Source organism: Nestor notabilis, unplaced genomic scaffold (genome assembly GCF_000696875.1).
Source record: "Nestor notabilis isolate BGI_N333 unplaced genomic scaffold, ASM69687v1 scaffold163, whole genome shotgun sequence".
NCBI classification, from domain to species: domain Eukaryota; kingdom Metazoa; phylum Chordata; class Aves; order Psittaciformes; family Psittacidae; genus Nestor; species Nestor notabilis.
This window is the reverse complement of record NW_009923019.1, coordinates 5,003-24,901: the sequence shown is the minus strand read 5'-3', so window position 1 is coordinate 24,901 and position 19,899 is coordinate 5,003. Positions and strand designations below refer to the sequence as shown.

The following is a 19,899-nucleotide window of genomic DNA, read 5'->3' as shown; positions in this document are numbered from 1 at the left end:
TCTCGAAAGAAAGATTGTATTCATAAAAAAATACTTAGTGGGAAGACAGACTAAGAATGTGACAAGCCATCACATAACAGTGTTGTGGTTTAACCCTAGCTGGCAACTAAGGTAGCACGTGGTTGTTTACTCGTTCCGTTGCCCAGTGGGATGGAGAGGGGAATCAGAAAAAGGTAAAACCCACAGGCTGAGATAAGAACAATTTAATAATTTAAATAAGGTAAAATACAATAATAATAATTATAGCAGGAAAAAGAGAGGGAACCTAAGAAAGACAAGTGATGCACAATACAATTGCTCACTACCCGCTGACCAGTGCTCAGACCAACCTGAGCAGTGATCATCCCCGTCCAGGTAACTCCGCCCAGTTTATATACTGGGCATGATGTGCTGTGGTCTGGAATACCCCTTTGGCTAGTTCAGGTCAGGTGTCTCTGCTTCCTCCTGGCTTCTTGTGCCCCTACTCACAGACAGAGCATGCGACTGGAAAGTCCTTGTTCAGGATAAGCACTGCTTAGCAACAATTAAAAGATCCATATGTTATCAGTATTGCTGTCACACTAAATCCGAAACACAGCACTGTACCAGCTGCCAAGAAAAAAAATTACTCCAACAGAATAATAACAGAAACCAGAACAAACAGAAATGAAAATTTGAACTTTGGGGAAGAAAGAAGGAAAGGTGGCGTTTAAGTGCAGTTGCAAAGGTTATACTTTGTATTATTTTAAATTTAAGTATGGCAATATGACACTTAAGAGAAGTGCATACCTATGTGCTTACAATTTTCCAGAACTCCATCAACCATGTAGAAGAAAAGCCCTATAGCTTTATGTGTTCTGTAGTTACTACGATGGTAGTTACTTTTATGCAGGATTAATCTGTACCTTTCACAGACCCATTGCAGACAGAGCTACCTGCTTGTCCCATTTGCCTATTCTATTCAAGTCAGTGTTAGTGATAGACAACACACTGATACTGGTCTAGTTTCACAATTCTAAATGTTCACCATATCAAAATGTATTCTTTCATATATTCAACCAGTGGAAGATAGGAACAGTATTCCCAATGGTTCACTGATGTCTTCTGTCTCATGTTTAAGCATGAACAATGGCTCATCACTTCATTACATGAAAACAAACCTTAATATATAACCAACATGCCACTTAGAAGTTGTTTAAATGCTAATTAGTAATGTGGAAATGATACAGGCATCCTCTGCATTTGAACACGGCTTTGTATGCACGTTTGGGTGCTTTATTTTTCTTCTATTATTTTGCATGTAAGTTAGAAGTGAGGTAACAATTATTCATGTTTTGTTATTTAAGACATGCTATTTGCTTGCATGGATCTTTTGTATCATCCTCCCTTTCTTATTATGCAATATTAACCAATGGTGTCATTGTTTCATATTTTGCTTATTTAACAAGGTTGAGTTTTTATTTTAGTAAGAAAGACCATATAATTCATTTACATTTGATGAAAGGCTTTTGTACTCATGCATTTGAAAAAGTCTGTGGATTTAATTAACAACCCTTTTGATTTCTTTTTATTATTAAAAAATTAGGCATCTGTGGTGCTTCAGTTTATGATGTATCTTTTCTTGTTTGGTGCAGTTTAGCTAAAAATGGCACCCACACTGAAAGAAGCTACTGGCAACCAAAGCTCATGGGATACTTTGCTACCAGATTTCCCTAAAGGACCGCTTTGCAGATATCGTAGGAAAGCTTCCTTCAACTGGAAGGAGATGGCAGTGTTCCTAGATGGCGAAGATGTCATCCAGATGAAGGTAAACTTTGCAAGAATTGTAAGCATGTTTTAATTTTGGGAGTATGTGATTTTCAAAGTGACAGTATATATACTCTGTAGATATGGAGCATTTATACTCTATAGATATGGAGCATGAAGAAATTGGTTTTGCACATCCAGTTTCCAGAGCAGAACTTTTAAGCAACCTACTTAAACTCTCATTACTGAACATCAGGACAGGGGAGACCAGCAGGTGCTATATTACAGAAGTTAATTTCAAACTGAGAAAGAACTATATTTTCCCAGAATTAGTTCAGACCATTTAAATATATTTTTTATCTCTCTGGAATTTTGGCTTTATAAATTTAGTTCTTCTAACAAACAGTTGTAGTTTGAGGCCTAGTATTATCCTAGAAGAACATTAACTTGTTTTGCTAATAATTTTAGGTTAACAGTATGATGTCATTTTTTCCACCTCAAGAATAGAATCTTCTCTGCTCTGGAAAGCGATCCTCTATTTGCACATCGTCCTGGCGAAGATTTGTGCCGTGAAAAATATCAGGAGCTGACATTTCTGCGCTGTAAAAGGCTCTTTGAGTATGATTTTCTTACTCTGCAAGAGATCACAGAGAACCCATTAAAGATATTTAATCTAATGATCTGTATAGGAATGTACGATTGGTCTCCATGTCTCCAGTACTTCTTACATTGCAGTGTAAGTACAGTTCAAAAAGTATAAGGGTGTATATTTGAATTTAAGTGTCTTGAATAACAGAATTCTGTAGTTTTCTGCCTATTTTATTAAAGCTGTACCTTTTCCCCAGTCCTTTGTTTTCAAAAATATAATTCAGTTTAACTGTTTAAAAGAATCAGCTGTGGGATGAACTTAGCACATCTTTGTCATTAAGTCCTGTCTCCCCTGGAATCTCACTGGAAAAGTCAAGTGGAGCAGTATAGACAGGGCTACAGAAAGATACCTTGATTCCTACAGCTCCACTTTCTTTTGGTAAACACACTTCTGCCTCCTCTCTAGCATAACAGCAGCCAAAGAACTTGGTTGTTGGGCCCTGTTTGGTAGCTATGTCTTTGCTACAGATACAGGTATCAGAAACTTTCTTGCCTAATCCCCAGTCACTTGATTCAAGGCAGAATCCAGAAGGAATATAAAGTTTCTTAGTGACATCAGTGGCTGGGATTCTGTTCCTCAGTTGCTCCTTAGATGAGCCTCTCAAGAAGAATACTTGACATAGCTGGTCAAATAATATTAGTTGAATTAATTATTACTATACACATGGCAGAGGAGTTGTTGTAGTTTTATTATGTGAATACCCATCTAGAAAAACCAAAGGTAGCTTTAAAAACGGTGTCTGATCTTGAAGCAGCTACCTTCTCTTGCAATAAAATTAACTAGAATAGTCTTAAAGTTTTACTTTACTCACGGAGACATCACAACCAGTGCAAAGTGATCTCATTAAGCATTTTTAAGGGCTTGCAATGAAGGCTTGATCAGGTTAGAGCTGTGTAAAGTTCAGTCCCCTGCAATGGGGCCTTGACACAATCAAATCCTCACTTACTCCTCCAGCTATAGACTAAATAGTGGTTTACTGGTCTGTTTAATGGACATCACTATTACAAATTATTATGCATGAGCAATTTGTGCTTTCTGTCGCAGGGTCACAGATTTCATTCCTAATTCTCTGTTTTTACAGGTGTTTGCAGGTCCGATTTTGAGTGCTTCTAAGAGGTTTGCAGACTTTGTGAAACAAATTTATAGCATGGAGGTAATTTTTTTTTTTAATTTGTGAGCAATGGGCACAGTCAGAACCGTGGCATCTCCTGCACTTTTTTTTTAATTCTGATCTCTTTATGTACCTAGGTACTTCTAAACAGCAAAATAAAAGATCAAGGAGCAGATCAAAGCACTAAGCCCTGACTATCCTCACTGCTAGCTATTATGCCACTTTCTGGATCTGTCTTAGACTGTCCAAGTTAACATGCAGACAAAGTTTAGTTCCCCCAAAAGGCAATGTAGATGATACCAATTTAGTCTCCATCCACATTCATTTAAGAGTATGCTAGCAAGTTTTGCATGGTCGAACACTCCTTCCTCCCACATCTACATCATACACTGTGCAAAACATACCCTTGCCACAATGCTATAAAAATTACATTCTGGTGCTATAAAATGGAAAATAATAATGTCTTAATGCCACAGAAACACCACATGGAGTCCAGTGGAGACTCAGGACCAAGTACCTTGCAGAGTAAGTGCAGCCTATCTGATATAGAAGGAGCCAATCCTGAACAGTTTCTTCTGTCTATGCCATTTGGCCATGTGGGCAGCATTCGCTGTCCAGCCTGACCCTTTTTGATTTTGCAAGATATATATGCTAAGTACACTCCAATTTAGCTTCATGCTTCTCTTGTTATCTTTATCACTTATTCTTTTTTATTTTTGCTAGCCATGCACCTTTGTTGCTTATTTAATTTTCTGAAATTGTGTGGTTTTCTGTCTGCTCATAGACAGCAATATACTGCTACATAGTTCTGATTGGATACCCCATGCTGAAGATCAGGATAAACTCCTTTAATGACTCTCAGCCAAAGCAAAAGCCTTAGGATATGCATTTGTCAGAATTATTTTGCCTGAAGCTTCAGTTTTTTGTTTTGTTGTTTTATTCTCACTTGCTTTTCAAAAGGTTTGTTACTGAAGAGCATACTACAGGCCAAACCAGTATAGGGTAAAGGGTTGCAGCATGCACATCTCAGTGGAGCTTCAATCAGACAGTGTTCCCAAATGCTGCCGAGAACCAAGTGTATCCATACATTGATCTGATAGAAATTTATCCTCTTCAATAATTAAGGCTATTTGCAATTTTAAAAATAAACAGCCCCATTCTGGTTTTCCCCTAACTTTGGGAGTTCCCAGAACTGCTTGTAATGCAAGCAAACTTGCAGATTTTCACCATGCAACAGTTCTTTCAACCCAGACAGCTGGAAACTTGGTCAGTGGATGTAATAATTTGTACTTGCCTGAATGAGTCATCCATCAGCAAAGGAAAAAGTACCTTTAACTCTACCATAGGCATGATGTCGTAGCCTTAGGGTTACATTTGACTAGTTTCTTGCACTTGCAAGTTACTTTCACAGCTCAATTTGCAATAATTTGATAATGTTATCATTTTAGTTGCTATGACAACATGCCTTTTATCTGTTTATTTAGATTTTTGGATGTTTTGCTCTGACTGAACTCAGCCATGGAACTAATACCAAAGGCATACGGACTACTGCCACATTTGATCCTAGCACTCAGGTTAGTTATTAATGCACAGGAATAGTATTTGACACTTAAGCTCTGTTATTTACTAACAGAGCAGAATGATTTGGGGATTTCTTTGTTTAACAAGAACGAACTAAGTGCAACTCCAAATGTAAAAAAGAAGAAAAAGGCCATGTATTTACATTATTATAAATAATTACAATAAACCCAGCAATTACTGTTTTCTTGCTCTCACTTCTGACTGTGATATAAAATAAGGATAGCAGTCTTCTTCATTGTTGTGTCTCTTTAGGAATAGTTGAACATGCAGATTATATTGTCTTTTGTCTTTAAAAGTGAAGGCTTTATATACAAAGATTAGCATTATTTCCTGAGGTTGAGTAAAAGAAATACAAAAAAGAGATAACAAGACTATAAGAGAGACCCAAAGAGGAAAACAATAAACTGCTTTTTCCATTAGGGGAGTGCTTACTACTGATAATTTGCTTTCTGAAAGCAATATTACTGCAGAAATAAATTTATTGTCCTAACATTTATTCAGAAATTACAGTAGTTTTATGTTAAGGTAGAAGAAAATGGAAGTTAAAAGGGGAGACCGATAGAATTTTCTTTTTGTCATCTGCATGCAGCATTTATGCCAAGTTGAATTTAAAATGTGTTACTTAATGTCCCCAGAAGGGAGGCTTATCATCTTCCCCAAAGACTCTGGCTTTTTATTGCACTGTAATATACAGAAGTGGGTGCTATTACTGTCAACAGTGGCACATCTTAACGTAGCTTCAGAAGACTAAGAAATAGGAATCATAGATTTGAAACGTAAGATTTTATATTCTTCAGTAGGACAACATTCCTGTCTGTGAATTTTCATATGCAGGCAAATCAGTGAGCATTTGTGCAACGTGAATGATCAGATCTCCATGAAAAACAAACAACAGACTTGTGAGATTGACAGCATGAAAAGTTCCATTTAAATAAATTGAGTTTTAGGCTGGTGATGAGGGCATTGTAGTAAAAATGGCCGAAATGACTAAATCTTTGTTAATATCATGAAGCTCTGAGTTCTGATTTCTTTTACATTCAGAATGCACATAATTTGGAGTCTAAAATTCTGAATGCTGAAGCTATGTCTAAATTTCAGGATACATGTATTCTTCAGAATTCCTCGACATGGTTCCCTAATTGTCCAAACTGGGAAGTGCACTGCTTTTCACACTGTTAACCAGGCTTCTTTTCCATACAAAACTGCATAGGTTTAGCCCTCACAGCTGAAATGGCCCTCACAGTCTCTCACGTGGACTCACAGCTCAGCTTAACCTGAGATCTTGGAAATGCTTCTGAGTTCATCACTTTGCTTTACTTTTTTTGAACAGTTTAAATGGCCAATTATAAGGCTGAATTTCAGGCTTTACAATGAAGTAATGAACTTTTTCAGCTCCAGATTTTTCCAAGCTTCTCTCCAAAGTTGAATACAGTAAGAGAGATCTCAGCTGTTGGAGTGGAGTATGGAATGAAATCCTGGCAGCTAATGGATGTTTCCAAAACATTACTATGGTCATGAAAAAAAAAAATAGAAAATAGCTGTGTGTTGATTTTTAGGATTTATGTCATTTGCTACTTTCTTCCTGGATACAGGAATTTATCATCAATACTCCTGACTTTGAAGCTGCAAAGTTCTGGGTTGGTAATATGGGGAAACACGCCACTCATGCAGTTGTGTATGCTCAACTTTATACTCCTGATGGACAGTGCCATGGACTACATTCCTTTATTGTACAGGTAAAGTACAAATATTGCCAATCTTTTTTGTTTTCCTTGGGGGGGACTGGCTTCAACTTGAAGACTTTCTGTTACGCTGTTGTTTATATCTGACCAAACAATTCTTTACTTAGTGCCTTTAACATTTTTTGCAATTGTAACAAGTGTACTGGTTTTCAATGTTCACTGATTTTGTGATGAGTGTACGGCCAGTTTTGTACTGTCAGTTTTCTGCAGAAACTTCTGAAAAATACAAAAAAGCTCCAGAAAAGCCTCCAGGTTATCACACTACTCGTATAGTTAGAACTAACCTGTGCTATAGTAAATCCTGAAAGCCTTGGATGAAGTTTAAGATGATTTATGTCTGCCAGTGCTGCAGGCTGATCTGCATGAAATCTGCAAGCTTCTACCACAGATAGCAGTTTCTAAGATTAAAGTCATTGGAAAAAACAGCAATGCAGTAGAGAAGTTGTCCATAGTAAAATGAAGTAGTCGCAGACTGAGCAGAATTTATTACAAAATTAGGGAATATCTCAAAGCTGGTTGTTACATAAAAGTTCCATTGATTTCTGCTGTGTTTGTGTACACTTGAAGAAGGTTTCAATGTAGTCTGATGAAAGCAGTCATCAGTGTTAAGGCATATTTAACACAGTGATGCAATTAGTGTCATATTGCCAAAGTAGTTTTCATTAAGGGATCTGTGTCCTGAATGAGTACAAGTTATATCCGGGATTATGTGCTTGAAAACAACAGGGAGTTTTCTTCAGCATAATAGCAGAATCCAAGTTGGGAATATTTTCACTGTTTCAGAAGTTCAGCCAGTAACTTTCATTATTCCACAACTGAAATAATATTTTGTTCCTTCTTCTATGCAGATTCGAGATACAAAAACTCTCCTACCAGTGCCAGGTGTGATGGTAGGTGACATAGGAAGAAAACTTGGGCAGAATGGGTTGGATAATGGGTAAGTCAATCCATTTGAAGGAAGAAACATTCTAGATTATATCACACTGTAGTGGTGCAAATATCCTCCTGTGTCAGTTTTGTCTTTACTTCTGACGTATTCACTAGTGGTTTTAAATTGTTAGTATTTCTAAAAAAACCTCAAACACCAGATTGAATAATCTTGAATTTCAGTACTTTGTATCTGAATAACCATCAGCTTCTCTGACTTTTTAGAATATGAAGTGCCTCTGATACTCTGTGAGTATTCCTGAATGTTCTTGCAGTCATAGACTCTGCAACAATAATAATGAAAACAAACAAACCAAAAACCCCAACAGAAATGCACTAAGTTCTGAGTAAACAACTGAATCAGCCTTTCCACCCACCTGAGTGTAAGGCTTAATTATTTTATGTGTCAACTTCCAGCCCACAGAAAGGCTAACGGAGGTCCGCAGACAAGGTTTATTCTTAGTAAGGATGTAAGATTAATGAGACCCAGTAGAGAAACTAGGTATCTTGTTTAAAACGTGGGATTTCTTGTCTAATCCTGTTTACTGCAGAAGAGAAGTTGTTTTTTTCTGTATTCTCTGCATACAGTTGAAATGAAAAGTACCTGAGCTCCTTTCTGAGTCATCGACTTCAATGTGCTTTACTAACCAAAGGCATCTGATGGGGATGAGAGACAGTGAAGAAATCGTGGTAGATTTCTGTATTAAAACAGTCATTATGTAAAACTTGTGGTTTAAACCCCTGTATGAGTTATATAGTTCTGTGTAGACAGACATAAAATTGTACAGGAGAAAGGAAGATGTCACTTCTTTATGCCTCAGATTTACCTTTTTGTATCAATTCAGTTCATTACAGATACATGTATTGTACTTCATAACATGCCATTGCAGTAAACAAAGTATAGACATCCTGAGGTTTGTCCAGCTTTTAAATGTAATAGCTTTGGCTTTCCAGAAGGGCGTAGTTCTGTGCCAGCATCCTCCTGATGTCCCAAATAGTCTGTAGTGGCAAAAATAGCACTGTCATTTATGTCTAGATATCTCATTTTCGTTGATGCTCTTTTGCCTGAAGACACAGACAAAATAAAAAAAAATCAGAAAATTAAGTTTTATGAAGGAAAAACATGAAAAGGACTGGAAAAGAAGGGGAGGGAGGATGGACTTTGGTGGTATTTTTGCCTGCCTCTGCATTACAAACTCTTACCCACCAGATGGCACAGCAACATAGGACTGAGCGATCAAAATGTAGTTCAGCTTCATATTTCTATAGAAATGTTCAAATCCTGCTGTGCATTCTTAATTTGCAGCATAGTTTTACATGCAACGCAAGGAAGGAGAAGAGCGTGCCTGTCACATAGTATCAAAATGGATGTTATTTTAAAATCCATTTATCCCTTGATCCACTGGGAAAAAATAGAGCATTATTAAAATATAGGTAACAACTGAATAATCTGAAATTGTAATCCATTTAATACATAATGTAAATAAGAGATACCAGTGACTTCCTATCTTAATGTCAGATGGGGCCCCATACCTTAGTTACAGCATCACATGTTATGTAAAGCAGTCGTAGGGCATTCTAGCCATTCTGTTTACTTTGCCTTGCTTTAAAAAAAAATATCATTTTCTGCTAACAGCAATGCCTCAGTTTAAGGCAGCACCTGAGCATTAAGAAGGGAGCCCAAGGTTACCAATAAATACTCTTAATTCAGCTGAAATTTCTAGGAGCCTGTGTTCCTCATCTACCTCAGCTATTTTCTCGGGGGGGTCTGAGCCTAGATGCCAACATTGTTCACAAGAGCCAGAGAACTAGGTTTTGGTTTGCAACATTTCTGCTCACACTGAGCTGTCAAAAATGCCAGGACTTGTACACATAGTTCTTCAGAGGTACATGAAGGCCTGGATGGGGACTGTAGAGACTGTAGCTACCATCAGCACTTAGTAACTGTCAGGTCTATTTCTATGTAGTTACACTGGGGATAAATGGTCAGAGTGAAGATCAGAGCCTGACATCTCTGGCAGAGATGTCGAAATTTGTTCCTGTACTTCATAAAGCTGATGCTACTAATTTTCAGTATGAGTACAGAGAGTTAAGCTTCTGAACACTTAGGAAGGATGTGCGGAAGAAATTCCAGAACTTCCTTGGAAGATGCCATTGTTTTATGCTATGTAAGAGAACTCAGAAAGTGATTGTAGTTGTCCCTTCCGGCTTTGGAAAACAATTAACCTCTTGGGTCGTTTGGCTGAAAGCTGGTTTCCTGCTAATGCAGAGTGTAATGTTTTCAGTAACAAAAGAATTTCAGAAGTAATGTGGGAATTTTTGCAGTGCAAATCCAATTGACTAGCCTGCTGCTTCCAAGTCTGTCTTTCCAAGTAATTCCCATGGTTTCATAATTGGAACGTCCAAAAATCACATGGGTTTTGCAAGTCTTTGTAGCTTCAGCTACCCTGACAAAAATGACAAAATCACTTTAAAATATTCTTCTTTCTCTCTGTTGTTTACAAAAAACTGTGTAATCAATACATAAATGATTAAAACCAGAACTCCAGTTTTTCTTACGGAGATTTTAGACTGGTCTTTTTGTTACCAGAAAATAAATCAGACTGCCACCAGGGGATGCACCTGCTTCACTCTTTAGTTTTATGATATAAAAATGTCCACCTGTTGCTAGTGCTCTGGCAGTCTTTGAAATATGCTGTTCACTGAGGTCCCAAAATGATGTAGCAAAAACAACCTCTGAAAAACCTGTGGGTATTTGGGATCCAGGGGCTCTTCAATGAAATCCATGGCAGGCACAAGAGGAGGGACATAAAGGAAGAGCTTGGGTCAATGCTGATGTGCATTTCTGTTTCTTCCCTTTGGTGTTCCTTTTCTTTTGCTTTGTTGCCTAACCTGGCTAGTGTAACCTTACCAAAATTACCCGTGGCTGCAGTGCACGTCAGTAAATGATTGCCACTGAGTTGGTGGTGAACAAGTTTCATCTCCAGTTTTAACTAGCAGCAAATCACTACTTTTCCCACTCCAGAAATGGAAATGATGCCCAACTGAATCCATGTGGCGAAGAGTTTGAAAATCAGTTACAATTGTGTTTCTGAAGTGGTGCTTAACATGCCTGTCTGTGTAAAACATGTTCTGAGCTCATTCAGAGGTATCCATCGATAATGTGGGTACAGTTTGTTAAGCAGACAGAACCTATGATTAGGGAAGAATTAGTGAAATGAAGCTATCAAAGATAAATCACTGCCACATAGAATGCTATTTATTTTAACTGAGTTCTTTGTAGGGGAGAAAAGGGTCTTTCTGGAGCAAAAAGAATTGTTAACTGCATCTAATTATAATGATGGACTTTGGAAAACCAGAGTGTTTAATTTGCAGTTTAACAGCCTTTCATGTAGAATTAAAATATGATCAATCTCTCCAGACATACAACATGCTAAGACATTCAGCATGTTCTCTAGAAATCACTGAGGCCAGAGTCAGTTTTATGGATACTGGAAACAAAACAAAACACCCAAGAGAAAATGGGTAAAGGGGATTTATTGGGCAGAATAGGAATAAAGAGTGTAAAAGAGCCATCCTGGAAAGAGACAGCAGGTTCTGAAAGCCCTCCCTACAATTCCTTGTGTACTGGTGAAGATGGCATACATCACATAACCTCCAGGCCTTTACAGATGACTTTTAAATGGTTAATTCCTATTTTTTCCTTTGTTACTATTTCAGTATCACTGCCAATGATACATTAAGATTCTGCTACTGCTAGTTTAAGGGCAGAACAAATGAAAGTCTTGTCCTTCAAGGGTTTTTTATCTCCTAGTGTTTATCCTCCTGACTTTTAGATTTTGCAATGGTTGCGGTTGTTTCACTGGGAAGATAGGAGCTGTAATACATGGCTGAAGCATAAATAATCTTTGGAACTTCATCTTACAAGCTGAAGCAGTAGTTTGGTGAAGATAATTTCCATACTCAGCTTCTTTGGTTGTTTGCTTCTACTCCCACGCTGCCTTTTTCTTTGTGCTGGGACATTCTGTAGCAGTGTAGGGGACTCAACTAGGGAACTGGAAGTGCCTGGAAACTAATCTGACAAAAAAAAACCCACCAAATTTGGCTCTCTTCAACCGGATCATTTGTCAGGTCTGGTTCACTGCAAGGCCACAGAAGAGGCAGTTCCAGTACATGTAAAGAAAAAGTACAGACATGTGAATAAGAAACCAAATGTAGAGATCAGTCCTGCTTCTCAAATAAACAAGCTTATGCTTGTCTATTGTCTTGTTTTTATTGTCTTGCAACCTCTGATTGGAGGCACAAACAATTACAACAGTAATGAAGCAACTGTAAAATAAAACTAAATGTTAAAAATGCCTGTTCCTGTACTTACATTATCTGAATGCAATATCATCAATATTTCAGTCCTTGTGAGCAGTAGTGCCACTTTGACAGTTAAATCAAATGTTTCGCAGGACACATCCTGTAGATTTTCAGTTTAGGTCAAAATAATTATTTTTACAGTGGAATTATTGATACTTTTCTGTTTTGACCCTATCCACTTAGTTTTGACAGTTGAGGTTAGACACTATATGAGTATACACAGTATTGTGCACATGACTAAGATGTAGTCACATTGCTGAAGAGTGCTGCTTTGTTCCCTCATTTTTGTCACTCACATGTGCCTTAAAACTATGCAGCCAAAGGCAGTTCACGCTGAGAGGTACTTAGTGGTGCTAATGGGGAAAAGTAGCGTCAGATCTGGTCACACATTTGTTTTATCAACCACAGAAATACAGCCTCACATCTTTGGTGAACTTCAAACAATCTTTTTTCTTCCTTAGCAGAGCACTGTCAGCTCTTGACAGTTGCAGGAATCTGCACATCCAAAACTCCTTGCACAATTTGCACTTAAGACTAGTAAGAACTTCAGCATGAGTAGGTCTTTGTGTGCCTATGAAGTACGTTAAGATAGGATTAGCAGGCCTATAAAATGCAATGCTACTGAGGATTACTATTACAGAGCTGCATTCTTAGATTAGAGCCTTGACTATAGAAACTAGAGCTAAAATTTTGCTCTGCGGTTTCTCCCAGCTTCTCTATAACTCTTTTCAGCTCTAACCTTTCTGTGAGTTTCAGTCTGGAACATGTGGCTGTTCTCTTTCCTTCTGCAACTTTTTCACCAAACCTCTCAAGAGTTATTCTTCCCAAGGTTTACTGTATCCCATAAACAGCCGTGAGATCATTTCACGCTCAGCCTTCCAATACCATTCACCTGCTTTCTGTTTCTGGCTGGAAGGATTGAAGGAACTGTCACTGCACCATCTCTAACGTAGTCAATAACAAAAGCTGGCAGGAAAGGCATTTTAGTGAGTCTGAAATTCACCAAAGCATGTTTGAGCTATTTGTACTATAGGTAACAGCTTATTAATTTAGTACTGGCAAAAGGAGCGCGTAGCTTTTCCAGCTGCTCCTTTTTTATCAACATTACTGCACACCAGATGAACTACTATTGCATGATTTAAAGTCATTAAGATTAACTTTGCTTGAAATGTTCCCTAAACCACTGGCCAAAGGACCCAGACAAGAATGCTGCTATTGGAATAGCACTTCACTCTCTGCTCAGCTAGTCTAGGTAGAAATATAAGTGATACAGGTTTTTACCTGTGGACTACATGATGTAAAATTAGACATTGCTATAGAGGCCTATGATACATATTTAAAGTGACAGCTATCTGTCTTTCTTGCTGAGAGGTCTTAATCTCAGTCACACTGCTTGCTATGCAGAAGAGGCCCTAAGTAGGGTAGCTTTCAAACCTATGGTCTTGTCATCACCATGTGAAATGTAGCCATTTCCCAAACTTGCTGGTACATGATATCCCCATGACTGTGTATACAGTTCCATTATTGTAAGATATTTCTTCAATGCTTTAAGGAGATTTTCCCCCTGAATGCGTTGACAGATGTGCACCATGTCTATTCAGTGCATTTTCTAGGCTAATAACCATTAGAAATGTGATCATTGACTTCATTAAATTTTACTCTTTATTTTTAATATGTTCCAATATCAAGTTCAAATTGGCCAGTATGTCTAACAATTTCACATAGCAAAGTTCCTGGAGAAAGAGCGTAACAGCAGTTGGCAATGATCTCATGAGGTCACCTAACTCCAAGGTCCTGTAAGTTTCTGCTATTATTTTCAACACTGGTGCTTATAGGCAATATATCTTACTCCTTTATACATGGGAATTTTCTATGTGATTTTTAATGGATAGTTCTGTCTCTCTCTTTTGCTTCTTAAAGTTTTTGCCATCTTATATGCGTTTATTTTCATAGCTTACAGAAAAAAGAAGGAAATAATGTCTCTGTAATGGACAACACCAAAGGAAAACTCTGAACTTTCAAACACTCCTATTTGAACTAATTTGATTTTAAGAAACTAGATTGTTATATAATGATTGGAAATGTGTTCTGGTTCACTAGCTGTGAAAAATGTTATGAGAAGGGTATACATGTGGATTTTAATCAAAATAATTCTAGGTAATCTTTTATGTGGTACAGAATTAGCTATGTTATATTTATGTCAGACAGATTATAATAAAACTTTCTATAAGATTTTTTTTCTCTTTCCAACAAAGGATATCCTATAGATTTAATTATTTGGGATTGTATCACAACAAGTGAAAGTGGGTTAAACAGTTTCAGACATTTTGAGGGCTGCTATGTTCAGCACACATCTGCCACATGTTCAATATTAGTAGGCTTGCATTTCCTAAAAGTAGGTTATTAATATATAGATTTATATATTAGTAAATTGGAATTTGTCGTTTAAGATCTCTAGAGTTTCAAGCACATACCAGTAGATGTAATTTTCTGCAACTGCAGAGCTTTGCTAAATGAATTGAACTGATCACTGCAGTGTAAACCACAAAAGGACATTTTGCCATCTTATTCCTTGTTATTACTACCATGAATCTTACTGTTCATTACACACAGGACTAAACATGCTCCAAATACGTATTTCCAAAGAGAATGCCCAAAAGCTGGACCCCTTTGAAATTTACTAATCTGTGCACCAAAGGTTATACCATCTCTTTTTTAGTCTGGTTTAGGATTCCAGTTTTATCACCCGTTCAATAGTTTTACAAATAATATTTCATTGTTTTCTTTCATGTATCTTTTCCTACTTGGGAGGGATCCTTTATAAACATCCATGAAGCTTCCTTACTTTTACCACTTAGATTCCTCCTTAAAATTCTTATTTGTTCTAATGGCTTATAAAACAATGCCAATACACTGTGGCTGGCAGGTACCGTATCAAGAAAGTAGTTAGGGTCTGCCTCACCAGAAGTTTGAACACATTTGTAGCTTCTTGCCTTATGTTTGGATTGTAAGCTTCTAGGAGGAAGCACCTTTATGTATTTCTATGGATGTCACTAGGAAAAGAGAGCGCTAAACTAGGGACCTAAACCTTGCCACACACTCTCTCCTGTAATTAATGAGTAATAATATTTAAAAAGCTCAAGTTCTAACATGCATGCTATTGCTTAAAAATATTGGAGTTGCTCTACGGCTTTAGTTGTGATGGATTTTACTTATGATACAGGGAGCAGGGAAAGTGATCTTTTGTTAATGACTTTTTTTATTTTCAGTGATCTGAAAAAATATTAACAAAGATGAAAATCAGATTTTTTGAAATTCTGAATTTGCTTCTGTTTTAGAAAGCAGTGTCTCACTGAAACTGGCACTTCATAAAGCTCTTTTTAGCATCATCAAGGCCACTGAGCAGCTGGTCCTTGGTCAGGATAGCACACTTTTCTCTATGGCTAAGTCCAAAAATACTGTGTATCTCTAAGGTTGAATAAATTCAGTATGCAGATATGTTTCCTTGGAAACAACTCGTAATTTTAAAGTGCATGCAGCAGTACAGCCCTTATGTAATTTATTAATGTGAAAGACCTGGCTCTCGTGAGCCTTATTAAAAAGATCAGCCTTTATTGGCAGGAAAAAGGAATTTGCTTTGATTACAAATACAGCTTTTCAAGTGCTATTAGATACTGAGGTATTCATGCATGGAGCTGATATTACTGCTATTGTGCCAAGCTGTATTGCCCATTTGGGTGAAACAGTTCATACACTTTCTTCCTGAAGAATACAAATAGTCAAGACATTCTGCCTATTCTGAAAGCCTTTGATCTCCCAGGCATGCTCTCTTAAAACTACCCACCTGGCTTGATGAGCACTGTTTTCAGTTCAGTGATATGCCTGAGATCATTGTGCAATCCTGTCTTCATTGTGACCTTTTTTTCTGTAAACTCCTCAGACCATGTCAAGGTAGATTTTACATGACTTGTGTATGTGTTTCAACAGATTTGCCATGTTCCACAGTGTCAGGATACCTAAAGAAAACATACTGAGTATAGCTGCAGATGTCACACCTGAGGGGAAGTACTCAAGTTCAATCAAGGTATGAATCAAGGTTTTGTTTCGTTGATACAGTTCATTAAATATACAAAGGTATAAGTAGGTTCAGAGAAAGAGCATGGGCCTCTCATTTTGGGAAGTCCTAGGTACCTGAACTTAGATAAGGCTGTTGACAATTTCACCAGATAGTCAGAATGCTCATTTTTTAATTGTGTTTCAGGGATGTCTCAACCCACCTTACTGATTTTACTGGCTTCTTGCTCTTTGCATCAAGTAGTTTAGAGAAACTGCTCTGAGTCTTGCCTGAACATCTTATCTGAATGTGTCAAAACCCAAAATTGGCCAATCCAGTGGGCCTCTGATCCTGCTACAGGAATTGTATCTTCACAGGGGATGTAAATGAAACATTAGCCTCACCATTCAGTCTGTGCCTTTTATTCACTCAGGATGTTAAAGAGCGTTTTAGTGCAGCTCTGGGATCCTTGTCCACTGGCAGAATTTTCATCACAGCAATTTCCACTACCAATTTAAAGCTTGCCCTGTCAATAGCCGTTCGCTTCTCAGCAGCTCGCCGTCAGTTTGGACCAACTGATGATGAAGAAATACCTGTTCTTGAATACCAAATGCAGGTAAGTACTTTGGAATTCACATCTGCAGATTTCTATATAATGGAACTCAGATTCAGAGCTACTACAGATCAGAATAGGAACACTGAAGTTAGTGAAACCAGAGTTGTCTGTGTCACCTGAAGTACCACTCCTAGTGCAGCTCGGGGGGTTCATTCCAAATCAAGACATTCTCCTGGCATATACCAGGCTCTTGGTATAAATTCTTGGAATAGCAAACCCCAAAACACTCATGTTTCTCTGAAGTACCTAGAAACATTCGGTTTCTAAAATTATAAGCTTTTCAAAGACTGTCTTCTATGCACACATGAAAGTATTGCAGATGTAGAAACTAGTAATTGTGTAAAAATGTCAGTGCCTCTTTTGCTGCTATGCTAATTTTCTCTTTTCTTAGCCTTTATGCTTTGAAAGTATAGAAATCAATGACATTCATTGTGGTAAAGTCTAAGATAGCACGTATTTTGAAAGGAATAGAATGAACGTTTGCAGATTTTGCAGATTAAAAACACATTTTGCTCTGAAAAGAAATAGAACAAGAGTATGTAGGGTAATTGGGAAATAGAGAAAACTCAGATCTGCTGAATGAGAAAGTTTAATATATAAGAAGTGCCGAAAACAAACCTGCCCAGTTTGTCTTTGCAAAGTGGGTGTTTTCTCCCAGGTTTGCACTTAGTCTTGCAACTTTGAAAGATTTCATGGGTTTCTAAAAACTGGTGAAAGCTGCCTTCTTTCCACCTCTTCTGTATAAGCCAGGGTCTGCTTCCCACAATTTTCCAAGTCTCCATTTTTCTCAGTTTTGGCTTGTTCCATGAGCTCTGCTTGCTGAATATCTCATTTCCTTATTGCTCTACCACAAAAGCAGGTTGTCTTTTCCCATGAAGGGCTCTGAGTTGCATGGAGCAGCAAAGATGCATTTTTCTCTGCTTCCCAGCCTTGGGTTTTTTTCCACAGAATGCAACCAGTGCTAACGTACATGAAGCACTGAACAAGCAAGTGAAGCAGTTACAACCTCTGTCATGCTGGTACTGAAGAAACACATAAATCATGACTGGTCCCGGCATGCCAGACGTTGTATAAACACAGGGCAAAAATACATCCTTGGTCCCCAAAGCTTCAGTGACCTTTTGCCCTGGTTTAACAGAATGGTTATCACAAATCCATGAAATGCATGAACTAGAGTAATGTAACTGTGACTTGTGTATAGTTACACTTCTTCATGGTTGTAGATGGTTATTGCTAAGTTCTCCGTAAAACAGGTTTCCAATTTGAACAAAGTAAATACAAGTGGTTCAATATTATAAGTTACATATATATAACTATAAAAAATACATACTGATTTGCAATCAAATCTGTTTAATTTTTATTCTAGCAATGGCGTCTTCTTCCTTATCTGGCTGCTGCATATGCCTTAGATTATTTCTCCAAATCCCTGTTTGAGAACTTTGTAGAATTTTATGCAGGCTTATTGACAAAGCAAAGGAGTCAGAGACAGGTGAGATGTTTACATACTTCTTCTTTGCTGAGCTTTTGCTAAAATAAACCAGAAATTGTTAAATGAAGGACCTACGTAGACGGCCATCTTAAAATCAAGAATTTTAAGTATCTCAGAAATGTGGGACATACAAAGTAATGATTAAAGTTGCATTCAGAAAAGCATCCAGATTAGTTTTGATGGAGTGAGTATATTGATTTCTGTGGGATTTAAGGTTATGTTCCCTTGCAATATTGTTTATCATAAATACATGATGATAATGCAAATTCAGCTTATAACTATATAACTTATAAATGATACCTCAGAGGGCATATATCAAAGACTCTGAAATGATACTGTTCTTAATTTCTGCACAGACTAGGAGTCTGACTTAAGCTCACAATTCATATTCATCTATTAGGATAAATATTTTTGGAGAAAAAGGTTAAGACTTTTGACTCTCAATGCTGAATTCTTCATCCACAATCATACTGTTGGAAGTCACCCCTTTGCAGAGGAAATAGTTTGATCTATCTGTCTCTGCAAGGACTGATTCTCAACCAAAATAACCACAGTGTGCTTTTTTATAGCATATAAATTTGATTATTTTTTTAAATTTCAGAAGTATTAATCCTTAGGGCCTTCGTGCTGCCCCTGTATTGCTCAGATCTCACTTAAACACTGAGGCATTTTTGGGGCTAAAATAAAACTAATGAAAGATTTGTGAACTAATGCCTGGGTATTCTGGTTTCTCTTCTTTGCACAAACCTGAGAAGAATCTTTTTGATTTTTTTAAATTTGATATTTTATCTCTGGAGGTCTCTGTTGCAGACACTAATCTTAGGCAAAAGAGTGGCTATCACAAAAGAAATCATGATAGAAAAAGATCTGGTTATTCACAATGTTAAGAATGTAATCCTTATAAATTCCTTTGTTTTACAGGAGATCTCAAAACAAACAAACAAACAAAAAACAACCAGGGAGTTACTTTTAAACTAGCTTTGGTACTGTCAACCCAGTATCTCCAGAAACTGGAGTTGCAAACACATTTTCATAGGACGGCTAACAGACTTAGTGTAAATGCAGGCTACTGTGATTCTCTGGAACTTGAGGGCATGCGTTTAAGTTTCCCTGCTCTGCAGAAATTGATCAATGAAAACCATGTAAGGCAGTAAATATTATAAATATCTTCTTGCTGAGTGGGGAGAGAGGGATTGCTGTGTCAAAGAGGGGATAGGAGCTTTCTCTGAGCATGCCATCTTCAACCACCTGCCTCTCCATCTTTGGGAGGAAAAGGTTGGCAAGCAGTGAACTATCCCATACAGTTCATGTCAGCTGGCACATCTGAGCTAAGATATACCCATGTGTCCATTACTTGGCACAAATTATTGCTGTCCTATGTAAGAAAGTTAGTGCTGAAGGTTTTTCAGTTGTGGCAGGGTTTTTTTGTGGCAGCAAGCTATAAACTCCATTCTCACATAGATCTCAGAAAGCTTTATGTATGTATTGCCAGTAACTCTTTTCTTAATTATAAAGCAGTACATGTAGCCATGGCCTTAATTTGCCATAAACTTGCCTTGTGTAAAAGTTATTGCTCATTTGTAACTTGGTTTTCGCACAGGTTGATATGGGACGTGAGATTCATGCCTTATCTGCAGCCA

At 37.5% G+C, this 19,899-nt stretch overlaps 1 protein-coding gene across 1 annotated transcript in view; it reads left to right on the top strand.

Moving 5' to 3' along the window:
* Positions 1-1,624: 1,624 nt before the first annotated feature.
* Positions 1,625-19,899, top strand: part of ACOX3 (acyl-CoA oxidase 3, pristanoyl) — a gene marked incomplete at its 3' end in the record, with an annotated part of 21,543 nt that continues 3,268 nt past the window's right edge. Inside the window, exons 1-10 of the mRNA XM_010011897.1 lie at positions 1,625-1,786; positions 2,228-2,461; positions 3,456-3,527; positions 4,970-5,059; positions 6,659-6,802; positions 7,657-7,745; positions 16,088-16,184; positions 16,588-16,770; positions 18,137-18,259; positions 19,860-19,895. Of these exons, the coding sequence (XP_010010199.1) occupies positions 1,625-1,786; positions 2,228-2,461; positions 3,456-3,527; positions 4,970-5,059; positions 6,659-6,802; positions 7,657-7,745; positions 16,088-16,184; positions 16,588-16,770; positions 18,137-18,259; positions 19,860-19,895 (1,230 nt within the window). The remainder of the gene's footprint in view (positions 1,787-2,227; positions 2,462-3,455; positions 3,528-4,969; positions 5,060-6,658; positions 6,803-7,656; positions 7,746-16,087; positions 16,185-16,587; positions 16,771-18,136; positions 18,260-19,859; positions 19,896-19,899) is intronic.